Below are 15,715 nucleotides of genomic sequence, written 5' to 3'. Positions count from 1 at the left end.
CTTGTCTGCTGTCTATTTTTGTAAATAAAATTTATTGCAGAGTAACACCGATTTGTTTACATGTTGTCTATGTCTGCATTTCTACCACACCATCACAGGTGAGTAGCTGTGACAGAGACCACTCTGCTCGCACATCTAAAATACTTACTATCTGACTCAACTAAAAAAGCTTGCTGACTCATGCTGCAACAATAGCGTAATTATTCTAAAAATCTTTTTGAAGATTAGCTGTGTATTATGAATAAAAATAAACTGAATTTGAAATGTAATTGCAAAAAATGCTTACTGATACTAGAATTTAGAATATAGTCCCCAAAACTGTAAGTAGAGAAGGATTCTATCTTTATTTCAGCTCTTGGCAGAGCCATCAATCTTCTTGTCTAGTTAGCATTTCATGACTCTTCTATAAAAATTACCGAGAGCTTTGCACAGGCAAAATATCAGCAATCTCTTCTACCTGGACAAACACCATGCTAGAAAAATAATTAAAAAAATAAAGAGATACAAAAAACCCTTTGTAGAAATTATAGATGCAAGTCAAGTGATTTTTATTCTTTAGATTGTTATCAATCTTTGAGATTCATCAAAATACTCATTGATGAATGTTACAATCTCTTTTCATCGTTTCTCATGCTTATCTAATGTTAACAAGCATATTCATTACAGTCTTTCATTGTGTTTTCTACTATTATTTACCAAGGCTATGGATCATGATTAATTTCAATTTCTGCATCTAAAACAAATTTCTTAATTTGTTAGATTGACCCTATTAGTATGCAAGCAAATATGGCAAAAAAAAAAGCCCCAAAAAACAAAAACAACCCACCCACATGTCCCAATTCCCATAAGATCTTTTATGAATATGACTAATTTGAGAACTACAAATACACCTGATGCATTTTTTCAGTCCTGATAGAAGGAGTATTATCTATTTGAGTTGTTGCTAAGGAAGAAAAAAAAAGTGGCCCAGTTAGATTTCAGTAACTGCAGCCCAGTCCAGTCCAGTCTATCTTCCCACTAGAAATAGAAGTATAGAAAGCCTTATCTGGAAAAATAATGCATGTTATCATTTGCAGAGTTAACAAAGCACTAGATAACTAAAATACATCCTTTTCTTATTCTTCTAACTCATTATTAAAGATAGGGATGTTAGCCATCTTACAAAGTCACACCAGGCTCAGACCTGTCAGACCGAAGTAATCTCGAAGGTGGGTCCGTGTACATATGCACGAGTATATGAATGTGTGTGTACATACAGGTCCATTCTAGTATACTTATTTAGGTCTCAATATTACTTTCAATAAAGTTATTAAATTTGTTTTGCATTAGAGAATCTAACAATATCAAAAAGTATAAATAATCACACTGAAGTAACCTTAAGTAATTTGAGAAACAAATTCTTTTTCTGGGGAAAGCAAATCTGGTATTTCTTCAAAGCAATCAGCAATCAGTTCCTACACCTAAGCACTAAGGACCACAATCCTGATTCTATAGGTCATAAAAATAAAGCCATCAGCAATAAAAAACAACAAAAAACAAAACTGAACTAAGAATAGTTTATGGCTTATTGACTTATGAGCTGGTTAAAACTGTAATTGGCTTGGCTAAATATAATTTGGAATTTCATAATTCCATATTTGAGTACCTCTTTCTATCAGTTCCCATGAGCCTTAATATATTTAACACACTTTAAATGGTATTTGTTAAAGGCTTTTTAAAACAATACATTTCTTTTGGAAAAAATTTAACTGGTTTCTCCCAAGACTCATTATAATTATTAATTCCCATTCTTCATTTTTTTCCACATGGTATATGAAACAGATATAATTTGCAAGTCATCATCTATTTCTGAGCTTAGAAAAGTATAGCAGATGCTTTTGATATAAGAAAATTGGTGAAGGTAGACTGACTTTATTAGAAATATGTCTTATCAAAAATAGTTCAATTTTGAAGGCAATAATAGTGATTATATATATGTATGTATATAGTTATAATAACATTTTAGCTTATTTTAATCAATTTCTTTTTTTTTTTTTTTTTCTGAAGCTGGAAACGGGGAGAGACAGTCAGACAGACTCCCGCATGCGCCTGACCGGGATCCACCCGGCATGCCCACCAGGGGCGACGCTCTGCCCACCAGGGGGCGATGCTCTGCCCTTCCCGGGCGTCGCTCTGCCGTGACCAGAGCCACTCTAGCTCCTGGGGCAGAGGCCAAGGAGCCATCCCCAGCGCCCGGGCCATCTCTGCTCCAATGGAGCCTTGGCTGCGGGAGGGGAAGAGAGAGACAGAGAGGAAGGGGGGGGGTGGAGAAGCAAATGGGCGTTTCTCCTATGTGCCCTGGCCGGGAATTGAACCCGGGTCCCCTGCACTCCAGGCCGATGCTCTACCGCTGAGCCAACTGGCCAGGGCCAATCAATTTCAATATTTATATTTAAGATAAACTTTTCACATTTTAGTGAACTCTATTATGTTTCAGTATAGGCTCTTTTGATTATCATTTCAATGGGAATAAACTAAAATATATAGAACATCTCTTTATCAGACTAGTAATAAATGTTAAGATACTCAATAAATCAGTCCTATATTCCTTTCCTCAGGGAACAATAAAGTATTCACAAAATCTAATTTGGATGGTAGGTATCAATACAAGCATTAAAAATTCAAAACCGTAGAGTGTGAAGAACTGCATGTATTGTACACAGAACAGTGTAACAGATATTTATAAATCAAGGAAGAGAGCAGGCTCCACTGTGTGGCTGTTACCCGGGTGGGCAGGCACTGCAAGTGAGTGGGGCGTTGGAGAAAACTCACAGCCTTTCCTTCTCTGGTGTAAACTCTTCTCCTCCCCAGTCCCTTTTGTAACAGATTAGTAGCCTCTTAAATCTAGGCTATCTGGGGTGAAGATAGTATCATTTTAGGGATCTGGTCAAGTCACTCAAAATACTGACAGACAATTTTAAGTGGCCTCTGATCATTACCTATCTGTTCTTTTAGTCTGATATCTATTGCCACTCCAGTGTCTAGCTCAGGCATCCCCAAACTACGGCCCATGGGCCACAATGCGGTCCCCTGAGGCCATTAATCCAGCCCCCACTGCACTTCTGGAAGGGGCACCTCTTTCACTGGTGGTCAGTGAGAGGACCACTGTATTTGGCAGCCCTCCAATGGTCTGAAGGACAGTGAACTGGCCCCCTGTGTAAAAAGTTTGAAGACCCCTGGTCTAGCTGGTGCTTAATAGAATATATTTTGTTCTGCACAAGAAGAAAATATATTTTGCATGGTTTATCTCTTCTGTAAATTGGCTGTCCCAATACGCCTCTAGAAGGGAAATATTTGTCCCAAAGCTTAAATCTATTAATTTTAAACAATTTTATTGAATTAAAATTGTAAGACTGTTTCATCAACACTATGTTTTGTGTGTCGTTACTAAAGAGAAGACTACTTTTTAGTAGTAGTCTTCTACTTACTCTTTTTTTTTTAATTTAAGTGAGGCCTACATACTTACTCTTTTTTTTTTTTAATTTATGTAAGAGAAGGAGAGACAGACTCCTGCAATCACCCTGACCAGGATCCACCCGGCGACCCCATCTGAGGCCCATGCTCTGCCCAACTGGGGCCGATGCCCGCAATTGAGATATTTTTAACTCCTGAGGCAGAGGTTCCATGGAAACATCCTCAGTGCCCAGGGCCCACGCGCTCGAATCAATGGAGCCATGGTTATGTGAAGGGAAGGGAAGAAAGGGAGGGGAGGGAAGGAGAAACAGATGGCTGCTTCTCCTGTGTGCCCTGACCAGGAATCATACCTGGGACTTTCATATGCCCAGTTAATGCTCTACCACTGAGCCAACCAGCCAGGGCTCATCAACACTATTTCTGAAGTTACTCTTTCTTTAACTTATGAAAAAAGGGCATTTAATTAACATGGTCTTTAAATTCTAAATAATGTTATCTTCATATAGGAAAGCTTTATAAATGTTCACTTACAGCAGGGGTTGGGAACATTTTTGGCTGAGAGAGCCATGAATGCCACATACTTTAAAATGTAATCTGTGACAGCCATACAATAACCCATGTACATTATGCATTATCCAATAAAAATTTTGGGGTGTCCTGGAGGACAGCTGTGATTGGCTCCAGCCACCTGCAACCATGAACATGAGCGGTAGAAAATGAATGAATTGTAACACATGAGAATGTTTTATATTTTTAATATTATTATTTTTTTATTAAAGATTTGTCTGTGAACCAGATACAACCATCAAAAGAGCCACATCTGGCTTGCGAGCCATAGGTTCCCGACCCCTGACTTACAGGGTGATTTTTCCTTAAGAAACACGGCATGCATTCGGACACTTGCTTTTTCAGTAAGCAATTCAGGAAATTCATATCTCTTAATATTTTTAACCAGTATGTATAACTAGAGAGACATTACCATGACAAACAATAAAAACAAACAAATAAGAAAATAAATATTTTTATAATAAATTTTAAACATACTTAAAAGCATTATTAAAATCATTTCTCAGTTTTCAAAGTAGTGATGAGGTTATGGCTATTCTAAAAATTGAGGAAGTTGGTCTTATAGAAATAAAACACATTCTCAAAGTTAGATGCAATCAGTATGGCAGAAATAGAAAAAGAGTTAATAGTTTAAATTTTAATTATGATGTCTAAAAGTTTTTGCTGAGAGATTTGAGATTTTCATTAAACAATCTAAGAAGCTTGAAGCATCTTAGTAAAAAGTGGTTTACAATGACAAGGAAGATCATTGTAATTTTTTATAAAATCAAGGCTGATTTTTTTTCCCTCAGGGAAAATCAGACATTACAAAATAGCAAAAAAGGCATAGGTTTTGTAAAACAGAGAATGATATTAAAAATTTTATTATGCCATTCACTAAGTATATCAATTTGGGAAAATGAGAATAACTTTGTTCTTCGGTTACTTGTGTGTAAGTCAATTTCATAGAAATTTTGCAAGGAACAACAACAGAAAACTATGGATATGCAACCCATGAGACTGACTTATGTTAATAGAGAAAGTATAAAAGTATAATTAGGAAATTCTTAATAAGAGCCACCTTTGTTGCCCCTACTCATCAATAATTTAATTATTCCAAGTGAATATATAAAGGATATGTAGATATGTCTACATAAGGACTGAACAAAATGCAGTTAAATGGATTGTCATTCTGGAATGGAAGATTTAGATTTGGAACACCAAGGTAGCTATAAGAAGCCCTTTCTAAATCCTTGACTTAGCATTTCTAAATGTTGCCCATCTCTTCTACCCTGGAATACATTGGAGTTAATCACTCTCCCTGTCTTATGTTTATAACTTTAATTGTTGCATGCATATTAAATCTATGTATTTACATGGCAGTCCTCTGTACCTCATGGTGAGACAGGTACTAATTCACCTTGACCTCCCTATTGCCTATCTCAGAGCCCAATAAAGATGTGTACACTGATAAACAATTTACTATTATCTTGCATAAACTAAAGAGAATTTTATCATGAACACAAGCATAAAGTAGGGCATTTTATTCTATAAATACACATTTTCGTAACAAATTTATAACTCTAAAAAGCCTAGAAAATATGTTATGGTCTTACCAGAGAAAAGTATGACTATTAATCTTGTTTAAAAAAAATATTCTACAAACAAGCAAATAATACTTACATTAGACAAATGAGCTAGTTCTATCTCCAGAAACGAATCAGTCGTTTTGGGTTCAGGCCTTATAGTAACCACGATGATTTTGGAATTAATGACAGTATAATTTCTGAAACAGAGTAATAATAAAGAGGAAAAACAATTAATGACTAATATGAATTTTTACTGCTCAATACATGTTGAAATAGCATGTTAAATAAATGTATCATTAGCAAAAAAGTAGAACAAACAGATTTAAAAAACATGATACTAAAGTGTAATTCATGGAAAGAACAGTTAATTTTTTGTTATAAACAATTCCTACGATTGTTTGAACTAGAACATTTTGGGAAGGGGGAGCTATTGCTGACTGCTACTACTTTAACGGGTAAGGTTGTAATTTTTTTACTTATTTTTTATTCATTTTAGAGAGTAGAGAGAGAGGGAGAGAGAGACAGAGAGAGGAGAGAGAGATGGGGGAGGAGCTGGAAGCATCAACTCCCATATGTGCCTTGACCAGGCAAGCCCAGGGTTTTGAACCAGCAACCTTAGCATTTCCAGGTCAATGCTTTATCCACTGCGCCACCACAGGTCAGGCCTGACTGCTACTACTTTAGATGCAGGAAAGATGAAAAAGCAATAACACTGACAAGCTTTCGATTACTTACATCTGATTCACCTGCGAGAGGGATGAACTGTGAATTTAAACTTTTAGAAAATCTTTAAATGAATATAATCAATTGATCTCAAGGTGGACCACACAGTTTATTTGTCCAGGAAACCAAATATTCTTCTTGTAAAGTGCTGTCTTGGCATTTAAGACTATCTCAAAATTCATTAAGTTGATTGATTAGAGTGTGGTACAGCATAAAAGCAAGTAGAGTATAAATATAAATAAATGCTGTTGATAATTATTGACCACCATTCATTTCAGCAATAAAGATTTACAGGCCACCTCTTTATCTCAGTATGCTCAGTGTAAGGAACATAGTTACCTTTCAAAATATCTGATCAAGTATAGTTCACTCACAAAGAAGTTTTAAATATTTACAAGCTACAGAAATTATACATAAAAACATTTAAAACTTAACCAACTCTTTCTTACACATATAGATTTTCACACTATATTTTTTAAATTCTACATATCAATTATTACCTAGAGATTTACAATTTTATGGTACTTAAGCTTTATTAAGAAATGTATTTCTTTTTGAGGAAATATATATTTTTTCATTCCTCCTTTCTGATTTGAAATAAACTGTCTACACATCCATAGAGCATATACTATTCTGGGAAATTCATAATAGTTTTGAAAGACAAAGTCATATTAATTTTTTCTCTCTTTTTGTTGTTTAAAGCATTGTTTAGAGATAATAAAACTCATCAATTTTAAGTAGCAGCATAATGCTTTTGGTAATTGTATATTATCTTGTAGGCATCATCAATTTAAGATAGACAACTGCCCTTTCACCCCCAATAGTTTCCTTGAGCCTCTGCATTTGACCCCCTTCCACTCCCATGGTTCTAGTATTTCATTTAATACTTAATGGGTCAAAGGTAAGATTCATTGAGAAGGATATCATAGTATAAAGATATTTTGTATTATTTTAAAAGTCACATAAGTTGATAAATTACCAGAAAAACAGAAATTTATAAATTTGTGAAGATAGTAATGAAGGTCTCTTTGTTTGTATAGACTTATAGAGATTTTGACCATGGGAAACTGGGCTTTGGGAAGCAAGGTAAAGATAAGTAACTAAGAAAAGCAGCCTTCTGTAGAGAATGTCACCCTATGTCAGGTTCATCAGCTACTCACTTGGCCTGATTGAAAAGATCTCTAGAGGACTGAGTCCATCTTACAGTTCTAATTGTGTGTGTGTGTTTGTGTGTGTAAGCTTATTTAGAATACAATTGGAAAAGGATGCATCTCAATATATTTATACAGATGGATATTCTTATCATATATATGTGAGCACCCCTTCACCTTGTGCTATGAACATGTACCTATTTCTGGCATAGTATCCATTAATGCTATGTATGCCCCTTCCACAAGATTACAAGTTCAATGAGGGCAATATTTGTATCTAGCATTTATATAGCCTCATTTGCATGATTCTTGGCACATTTTAGTGCTAACACATATTTGAATGTCTTATTAAATAAACACATTAAAAATATCAAACCTTTGATCAAGTTGATTTTAAATGTAATAACAATATCATGGTATTAAAATGTTTAATAAAGGACAAATAAGCAAATTTACATTGTGCAATGGCTCCCTTCAAAAAAAAGTGTACAGTGGACAAAATTAGCTTTAATGTATTCCATCAGTTTAGTCTAATTAGCACAAGTGAATAGCTGGCTCCTTATGTCAGGCTTTGTGATCTACTAATGCTCCTGGCAGGGTGTCCATTTGTATGCACTGCTAGGAAAGCAGGTCTTACAGCCAAATGGATTTCATGACTAGAGTAATAAAGGTCTTTCTTGTCCTTGACAAATGTTATGGACATTTGTCATTTAAGAATGGATAGAGTTATTCACTCAAAGGAGAACTAAGTTATTCTTCACAATTTTTCAAACTGCTTAAGGTACTTAGGGTACCTATGAAATCTGTCTCAAAGAAAGTAAAAAAGTGATTAAAAATGCAATCAATTTACAACAGTCTACTGTTTTCTTATATGACAACAATGAAACTTCACAAAATAAATTGAAAAAATATAATTCTTTTACCATTGCAACAAAAAAATAAAACACCTAGGAATAAACTTAACAAAGGATGTGAAGGACCTATTGACTGAAAACTACAAAGAATTATTACATGAATTTGAAAAAGACACAATGAAATGGAAAAATAGTCCATGTTCACAACTGGAAGAATCAACATAGTTAAAATGGCCATATTACCTAAAGCAATACACAAACTTATTGTAATCCACATTGAAATTCCAATGTCAGTTTTTAAAGAAGTAGAACAAAAAATCACCAGATTTATATGGAGTCATAAAAGAACCTGAGCAGAAAAGCAATGCTGAGAAAAAAGAATGGAGCTAGAGATATTACATTATCTAACTTCAAATTATACTGTAGAGCCACAATAATCAAAATAGCGTGGTGTTGGCAGAAACACAGACATACAGACCAAAGAAACAGAATCAAGAGCCTAGAAATAAAACCACATATATATATAGACAAATAATTGGCAAAGGAGCTAAAAACACACAATGGATAAAGGAAAGCCTCTTCAATAAATGGTTCTGGGAAAATTGGAAAGCCAATATTATGCCACATGAACTATTCATTGTGTTGTGTGCTCATCACATAAAATCAAACCACTTTCTGTCACCGTACATTTGCCCCCCCCTTTACTGCTGTATCCCACCTCTGGAATACAAGATCAAATATCTTAGTCATTTCATTGTGTTTTGGCCTCAAAAATAAAGTAACTGAGGCCCTTGCTAGGTATCTCAGTTGGGTAGAGCCTCATCTTGATATAAATAGAAGGGAGTCACTTAGGTAAAAGGACATACATAGGCTGAAAGTGAAAAACGAAAAACAATAGCCCATGCAAATGGTAACCAAAAGAGCAAGGATGGCCATATATGTAGCATAAAATATAGACATTAAGTCAAAAACTGTAATAAGGAACAAATAAGAACATAATAAAATAATAAAACGGTCAATTCTCAAGGAAGATATAACAATTATAAACATGTATTAACTAACATCAGAATACCCAGACATATGAAGTAAACACTGAGAGAATTTAAGAGATAAAGACAATAACACAAGAAAAATAGAATATTTCAATACATTATCCTACTTTAATAATGGTCAGATTAACCAGATAGTGGAATAAGGAAACAGATAACCTAAACCACACTATAGGCTACAGCAGTGTATACATTTTTCTGAAACGCATATAGAGCATTCTCCAGGATTGGTCACAGGGGAGGCCAAAAAAAGGTCTTAACAAATTTGAAAATTTGAGATGATTAAAATCATATCAAATTTCTTTTCTCACCACGGTGGATTGGAACTAGTACTCAAAATAAAATTGTAAAATTTACAAATATGTGGAAACTAAACAACTAAACAATATACTCCTGAATAATTAATCAAGAACAGATCACAAAGGAAATTTTAAAATATCATTAGACAAATGAAAATAAAAACACAACAGCCCTGGCTGGATAGCTCTGTTAGTTAGAGCATTGGCCCAACGCTCAGGGGTTGCCGGTTCGATCTCCGGTCAGGGCACATACAGGAATGGATCTATGTTCCTGTCTCTCTCTATCTCCCTTCCTTTCAGGATAAGATCAATAAAATAAAAAGAAAATAAAAATACAACATACCAAAATGTAAGGAATACAGCAATAACAGTATAAAGTCTAAAATACATAAGACTAAATGCCACTATTTAAAAAGAAAAAAAGGAGCTCAAATCATCAATCTAATTTACACTTCAAGGAAGTAAAAAACAAATGAACTAAACCCAAAGTTAACAGAAAGAAGAAAATAAATAATAGCACACAGATCAGTGAAATAGAGACTAGGAAAGCAATATAAAACAACAACCAAACTTAGAGTTGTTGCTTTAAGGAAAACCAAAAAATCTGACAGTATGTTAGCTAGACTAACAAAAATCAGAAATGAAGAGGAGACATCAGACAACTGATGCCATTGAAATAAATAGGATTATAAGAGACTACTATGAACAACTGTCTGGCAACAAACTAAATAACTTAAAAGAGATAGATAATTCTTATAAACATAAAATATACCAAGGCTGATTTATGAAGAAATAAACAAAATCTAAATAGACCTATAAACAGTAAGACTGAATTAGTAATAAAACAAAAACAAAAAACAAAACAAAAAACACCCAACAACAAGATAAAAACCCCAAACCAATAGATTCAAAGAAGAATTCTATCAAATCTATGAAAACTTTTTTTTCTCAAACTCTTCCAAAACATCCAAGTAGAGGAAATAATTTAAAACTCATTTTATGAGGCCAGCATTACCTGGATACCAAAATCAGACAGATATCACAAGTAACTAAAACAAGTGGCCTATATCTCTGATGGATACCATGCAAAAATTCTAAACACATTAAAAATATCATACACCATGATTAAATGGTGTATCTAGGAGAAGCAATCATGGTTCAACATATGAATATCAGTCAATGAAATACACTACATTAACAGAATAAAGGACAAAAACCAAATGTTTACCTCAGCTGATGTGGAAAAAGTGTTTTAAAATTCAACATTCTTTGATAAAAAAAACAACTCAATAAACTAAGTATAGAAAGAATGTATCTGAACATAGAAAAGAGTATATATGAAAATTCCATAGCTATCATCACACTTAATGGTGAAAAACTGAAAGTGTTCATTGCAAGATCAGGAACAAGGCAAGAAGGCCATCAATTGCTACTTATATTCAATATAGCACTAGAATTCCTAACCAAAGCAATTAGGCAAGAAAGAGAAAAAAAGAGCAAACAAATTGAAAAGGAAGAAGAAAATTATCTATGATTATAGATGGAATAATCTTACATGTAGAAAAACCTAAGAATTCCACAAAAACATGTCAGAAGTAACAAATTTGGCAAAACTATATAGTACATAATATCCACACACAAAAATCAGTTGCAACTCCATACACACACAATGAGTAATACAACAAAAAAAGAATTTAAATTCCATTTATAATAGCATCAGACACAATAAAATACTTAGCAGTGAACTTAACCAAAGAAGGACATGTACACTGAACACCAAAATATACTGTTAAAAAAATAAAACACAAATAAATGGCAAGATCCCATGTTCATGAATTGAAAGACTTACCATTGTTAAAATGTCTGTATTACCCAAAGTGATCTACAGTTCAATACAATCTAATCGAGCCATGGCTGTGGGAGAGGGAGAGAAAGAGAGAAGCCAGAAGGGTAGGGGTGGAGAAGCTGATGGGTGCTTCTGGGTGCCCTGTCTGGGAATCAAACCCAGCACCTCCACACACTGGCTGATGCTCTACCACTGAGCCAACCAGCCAGGGCCTAAAACAGGATTTCAAAAAGATTTGCACACCCATGTTCACTGCAGCACTATTCACGATAGCTAAGAGGACACATCCTAAATGTCAACTGACAAATATGAATGGATAAAAAAAATGTGATAATACAGATTATGCTACAATATGGATGAGCTTTGAGAACATTATGCTAAGTGAAATAAGCTGACAGAAAAAGGCAAACACTGCATGACTCCTCATAATATGAGGTATCCAAAGTGATCCATTTTTTACAAACAAAAAGTTGAATGGTGGTTTTCATGGGTTGGGGGAGGTGGGATAAAGTAAGTTATTATTCAAAGAGGACAGAATTTCAGTTTTACAAAATGAAAAAGTTTTAGAGATCTGTCACACGATAAGATACATACAGTGAACACTACTATTCTGCACATTTAAAAATAGGTAAGAGGGTAAATTTCATGTTATGTGCTTTTTACCACATTAAAGAAATTCAAGGCAGCATTATAGAAGATATATCAGTGGAGGGGATTATAGAACTAATTATTCAAATAATGTAGATTCAGATAAGGTGTAGTAAAAAAGATGTTAATTGTTTAAAAAATTATTAAAATTATTGTAGCTTCTTTACATTTTTAGAATATAGTTTATGTAAGTGCTAAATTGAGTTTTTCTAATTTTTTTAAACAAGTTCCCCTCCCCAGAAATTTTAATAAAAATAAAATAGATAATTTCATATATATTCTAGAAACTGGGGACTTCATAGAATTATTAAGTTAAATACATTTGTCTTTAACACTGAAATCAGCTGATGGCTGCTAAAATGTAGGGTTGGGTAAACAGCCTTGAAAACTAAACAGAATTTCAAGGTAGGTTAGTCGCGAGATATTAACACTTAGAACCACAAAAAGGCTAAATAATCAGGGATTTAAATTCACTTTTAAAAGGTATGACCAAATTAAATTCAGATTTTTAAAATAATATCTTATGTGATCTTATAATATTTTAAACTATTAGTCATGCGCAACTATTATCCCCATGAACGGTTTTAATTTCTTCATGATAGGACATTATAAAAAGATACAAAACATCAGAAAAGTACAATATTTTATTGCAAACTCAGAATGAAGAAGTAAGGTTAAAGTTTAGATCCTAAAACTGAAGAGCAAGTGCTCTTGTGAGAATTGACTACTTCAGACTGATTGCCTTCAAGATGTATTGATATAAAAGTGATCATGTTTCTATTTTTTTTAATAATTGTCAATATCATTTACTTCAATTGCTTTCCCAATTCCTTCTAATTCCTATAGTACTGGAAGTTCAAATGAGTTCTGTTTCCTAAATATGAAAAAAAAAAATTCAGCATGATTTATTTTAATTAGGTTGGCGCCCTTGATAGCAAATTTGTTATTTTTTTTGTTGAATTGTATTCCCTTTTAAAAGATAACTTTCAAACAACCACTAGCTTATAAGAATGTTGTTTCTTGTTCAGTTGTATTTTTTCCGGCATTTTAATAGTGAAATTTGCATATAATTTTAATTAAATGCTTCACAATATCTTGACTGTTAATAGCTATATTAAAGTGCTTTTTTTTCTGTTTTCAGCAGGACTACAAATTCTCTAAGTTCTACCAGGAAAAGTACACATTGCTCTCATACTCAAAGATATTGTGATTTTCCTATAAAACAAAAACCTGACTTTATTAAATGAATCAGAAAGTAGATTGTTTACAACTATTTCTTGAATTCTTTCATGTAAGTCTATGCTTGGCTACACTTTTTTTTTCCTTAGAGATAACTTTCATAAGATTAATTTCTAGAAGTGGCATTTCTGTATCAATGAAGATGCATTTTTAAAGTGTCTTAATATTGCCAAATTATCCTACTCAAATGTTATTACAGATAAAAATCCTCTCCAGCACTTGGAGAGCTCTCCAGGTTCTGCCTAGTTGGTAGTCAGTTCCTTGACATGCGTGGAGCCTGTGTGTTGTTCCCCCTAGGAACCCCTCTGAGCTAGGCTGGCCAACCTTTATCTGTCAGGCCCAAAAGTAGTCATGAGACGGTGAGAAGAGTGACAGTCTCTGACCTTAGTACCAATAGCTTGAGTTAGGGTCACCAAGTTGAGCCTAAGGCTCCCTGAGCCGGCCCGCACATGGCCACCTCTTCGGGGCCTTAGAAGATTTTCTGCAGATGATACACGTGCGTTCACACTGATATAGAGGAACATGGTTATACTGCTTAAATAAAAGGATATTAGACTCTCAGAGGCAGCAAGATTGTGAGAGAGTCTTGGTTTTGGCAGACATAAGCCTCAAGTTGGACTAGAACTCAGTCACCTACGATAAATATAATCTCAGGCAGATCCCTGAAGCAATAGCAGCTCAGTTCTCTCATTTGTCAAATTAGAGTCTGGAGGATCCTAACCTTTAAAGGGCCTTGCAGCATTAATGTCCACTGGTTCTATACTGTTAACTGCAAGGAATTATTCTGAGGAATAAAAGTGGGAGGCTGAGAATAGTGTATTTAGTTTGGACTCAAGTAGAGCACATTTCCTTCAATGGAAGGGACAATTTGAATAAGCTTAATTATAAAAAAGAAGATAATCAAACAGTAAAGTAAAAACTGCAGCTGGAAGAATAGTTAAATGCATCTTAGGGCAAAAAAAAAGAAAAGAAGTATTTAAATAAAAGAGTCAACATGCAGTTACTTCTGACTTTGTATGAAGACAAATTTCTAATTTATATCTATTCAAAACAGTACATGAAGTTCTTCTTCCAAGTCCCCACAAGGAAAATTATGCAAAGTATTGTTTTGAAAATGATCATATCAAAATACAAAATCTCTGGAAACTTAACAGCAATTCTAACATTATTCTGGGTATGGGAAATTTGGCTGCAAATATTTCAACAGAAAATCAGTAAAATGATCAGTGAGGAAAATGTGTCATGAAAATTTGGTAAATAAGTAAACCTGTAGAGCAAATGTGTACCTCTTTATTTAAATGAGAAGCTATTTCCTTTACTATTGAGTACAACTCAGTCAAATTTATACAATAAATGACAAGATATATCTATTTTATTCCCCTGTTCTTAATATATAGTATATTTTTATAGTTTAAATACCGAATTTCTATGTACCATATATTTTTAAAATGTCACAGATAGGATATGCTATCATATAAGACAACTATCCTAGTAAACATTTCTTTGGACCTTTATTATCTATTAAGTTAAAGAAGTGTTGACCTTACAGGAGATTTAAAAGAATTAAGATAGTGGCCAGGGCACACAGGAGAAGCGCCCATCTGCTTCTCCACCCCTCCCCCTCTCCTTCCTCTCTGTCTCTCTCTTCCCCTCCCGCAGCAGAGGCTCCATTGGAGCAAAGATGGCCCAGGCGCTGGGGATAGCTCCTTGGCCTCTGCCCCAGGCGCTGAAGTGGCTCTGGTCGCGACATAGCGACCCCCACCATGGACAGAGCATCGCCCCCTGGTGGGCAGAGCATAGCCCCTGGTGGGCGTGCCGGGTGGATCCCGGTTGGGCGCATGCGGGAGTCTGTCTGACTGTCTCTCCCCGTTTCCAGCTTCGGAAAAATAGAAAAAAAAAAAAACCCAAAAAACAACAACAAAAAAACCCAGATAGTAAGGTTAGCAGGGTTGCTGCTTAGTAACTACATATTTGTTGAGCGACTATAAAACAAAACCATCACCTTTGTACTTTAAAAGGTTTATTCTTATTTCGGAGATTTTATTTGACATGATTATTCACTAAACTTTCTGTAACAATTTCTTTTCAAAAAGAAAAAATAACGAGCCTAAACTACTCTGTTACATTATTCTACTGTATAAAAAAAAATAAAAAGGAATAGTAAATGTTAATATTATGTCTTTCAAATAGAACCTAAACACTTCATCTAAAGTACTCTATTGTCATTATTTCTGGCCAATGAATCTAAACTTGAATGCTGTTTTCCCATAGTTACTTACCTAATTACTTAGTACATAGAAAGTATGAGTAGGTATACA

The 15,715-nt window shown here is 34.3% G+C and overlaps 1 protein-coding gene across 3 annotated transcripts in view; it reads right to left on the bottom strand.

Moving 5' to 3' along the window:
• Positions 1 to 15,715, bottom strand: part of ADGRB3 (adhesion G protein-coupled receptor B3) — a 788,922-nt gene that overhangs the window by 345,500 nt on the left and 427,707 nt on the right. For all 3 annotated transcript variants that reach the window (XM_066253172.1, XM_066253185.1, XM_066253176.1), the window contains one exon: positions 5,683 to 5,785. In XM_066253172.1, the coding sequence (XP_066109269.1) occupies positions 5,683 to 5,785 (103 nt within the window). The remainder of the gene's footprint in view (positions 1 to 5,682; positions 5,786 to 15,715) is intronic.

The sequence above is a fragment of the Saccopteryx bilineata genome, chromosome 1 (assembly GCF_036850765.1).
Source record: "Saccopteryx bilineata isolate mSacBil1 chromosome 1, mSacBil1_pri_phased_curated, whole genome shotgun sequence".
Lineage (NCBI taxonomy): Eukaryota > Metazoa > Chordata > Mammalia > Chiroptera > Emballonuridae > Saccopteryx > Saccopteryx bilineata.
Note: the sequence above shows the minus strand (reverse complement) of the source record. Positions and strands in the feature narration are given on the sequence as shown.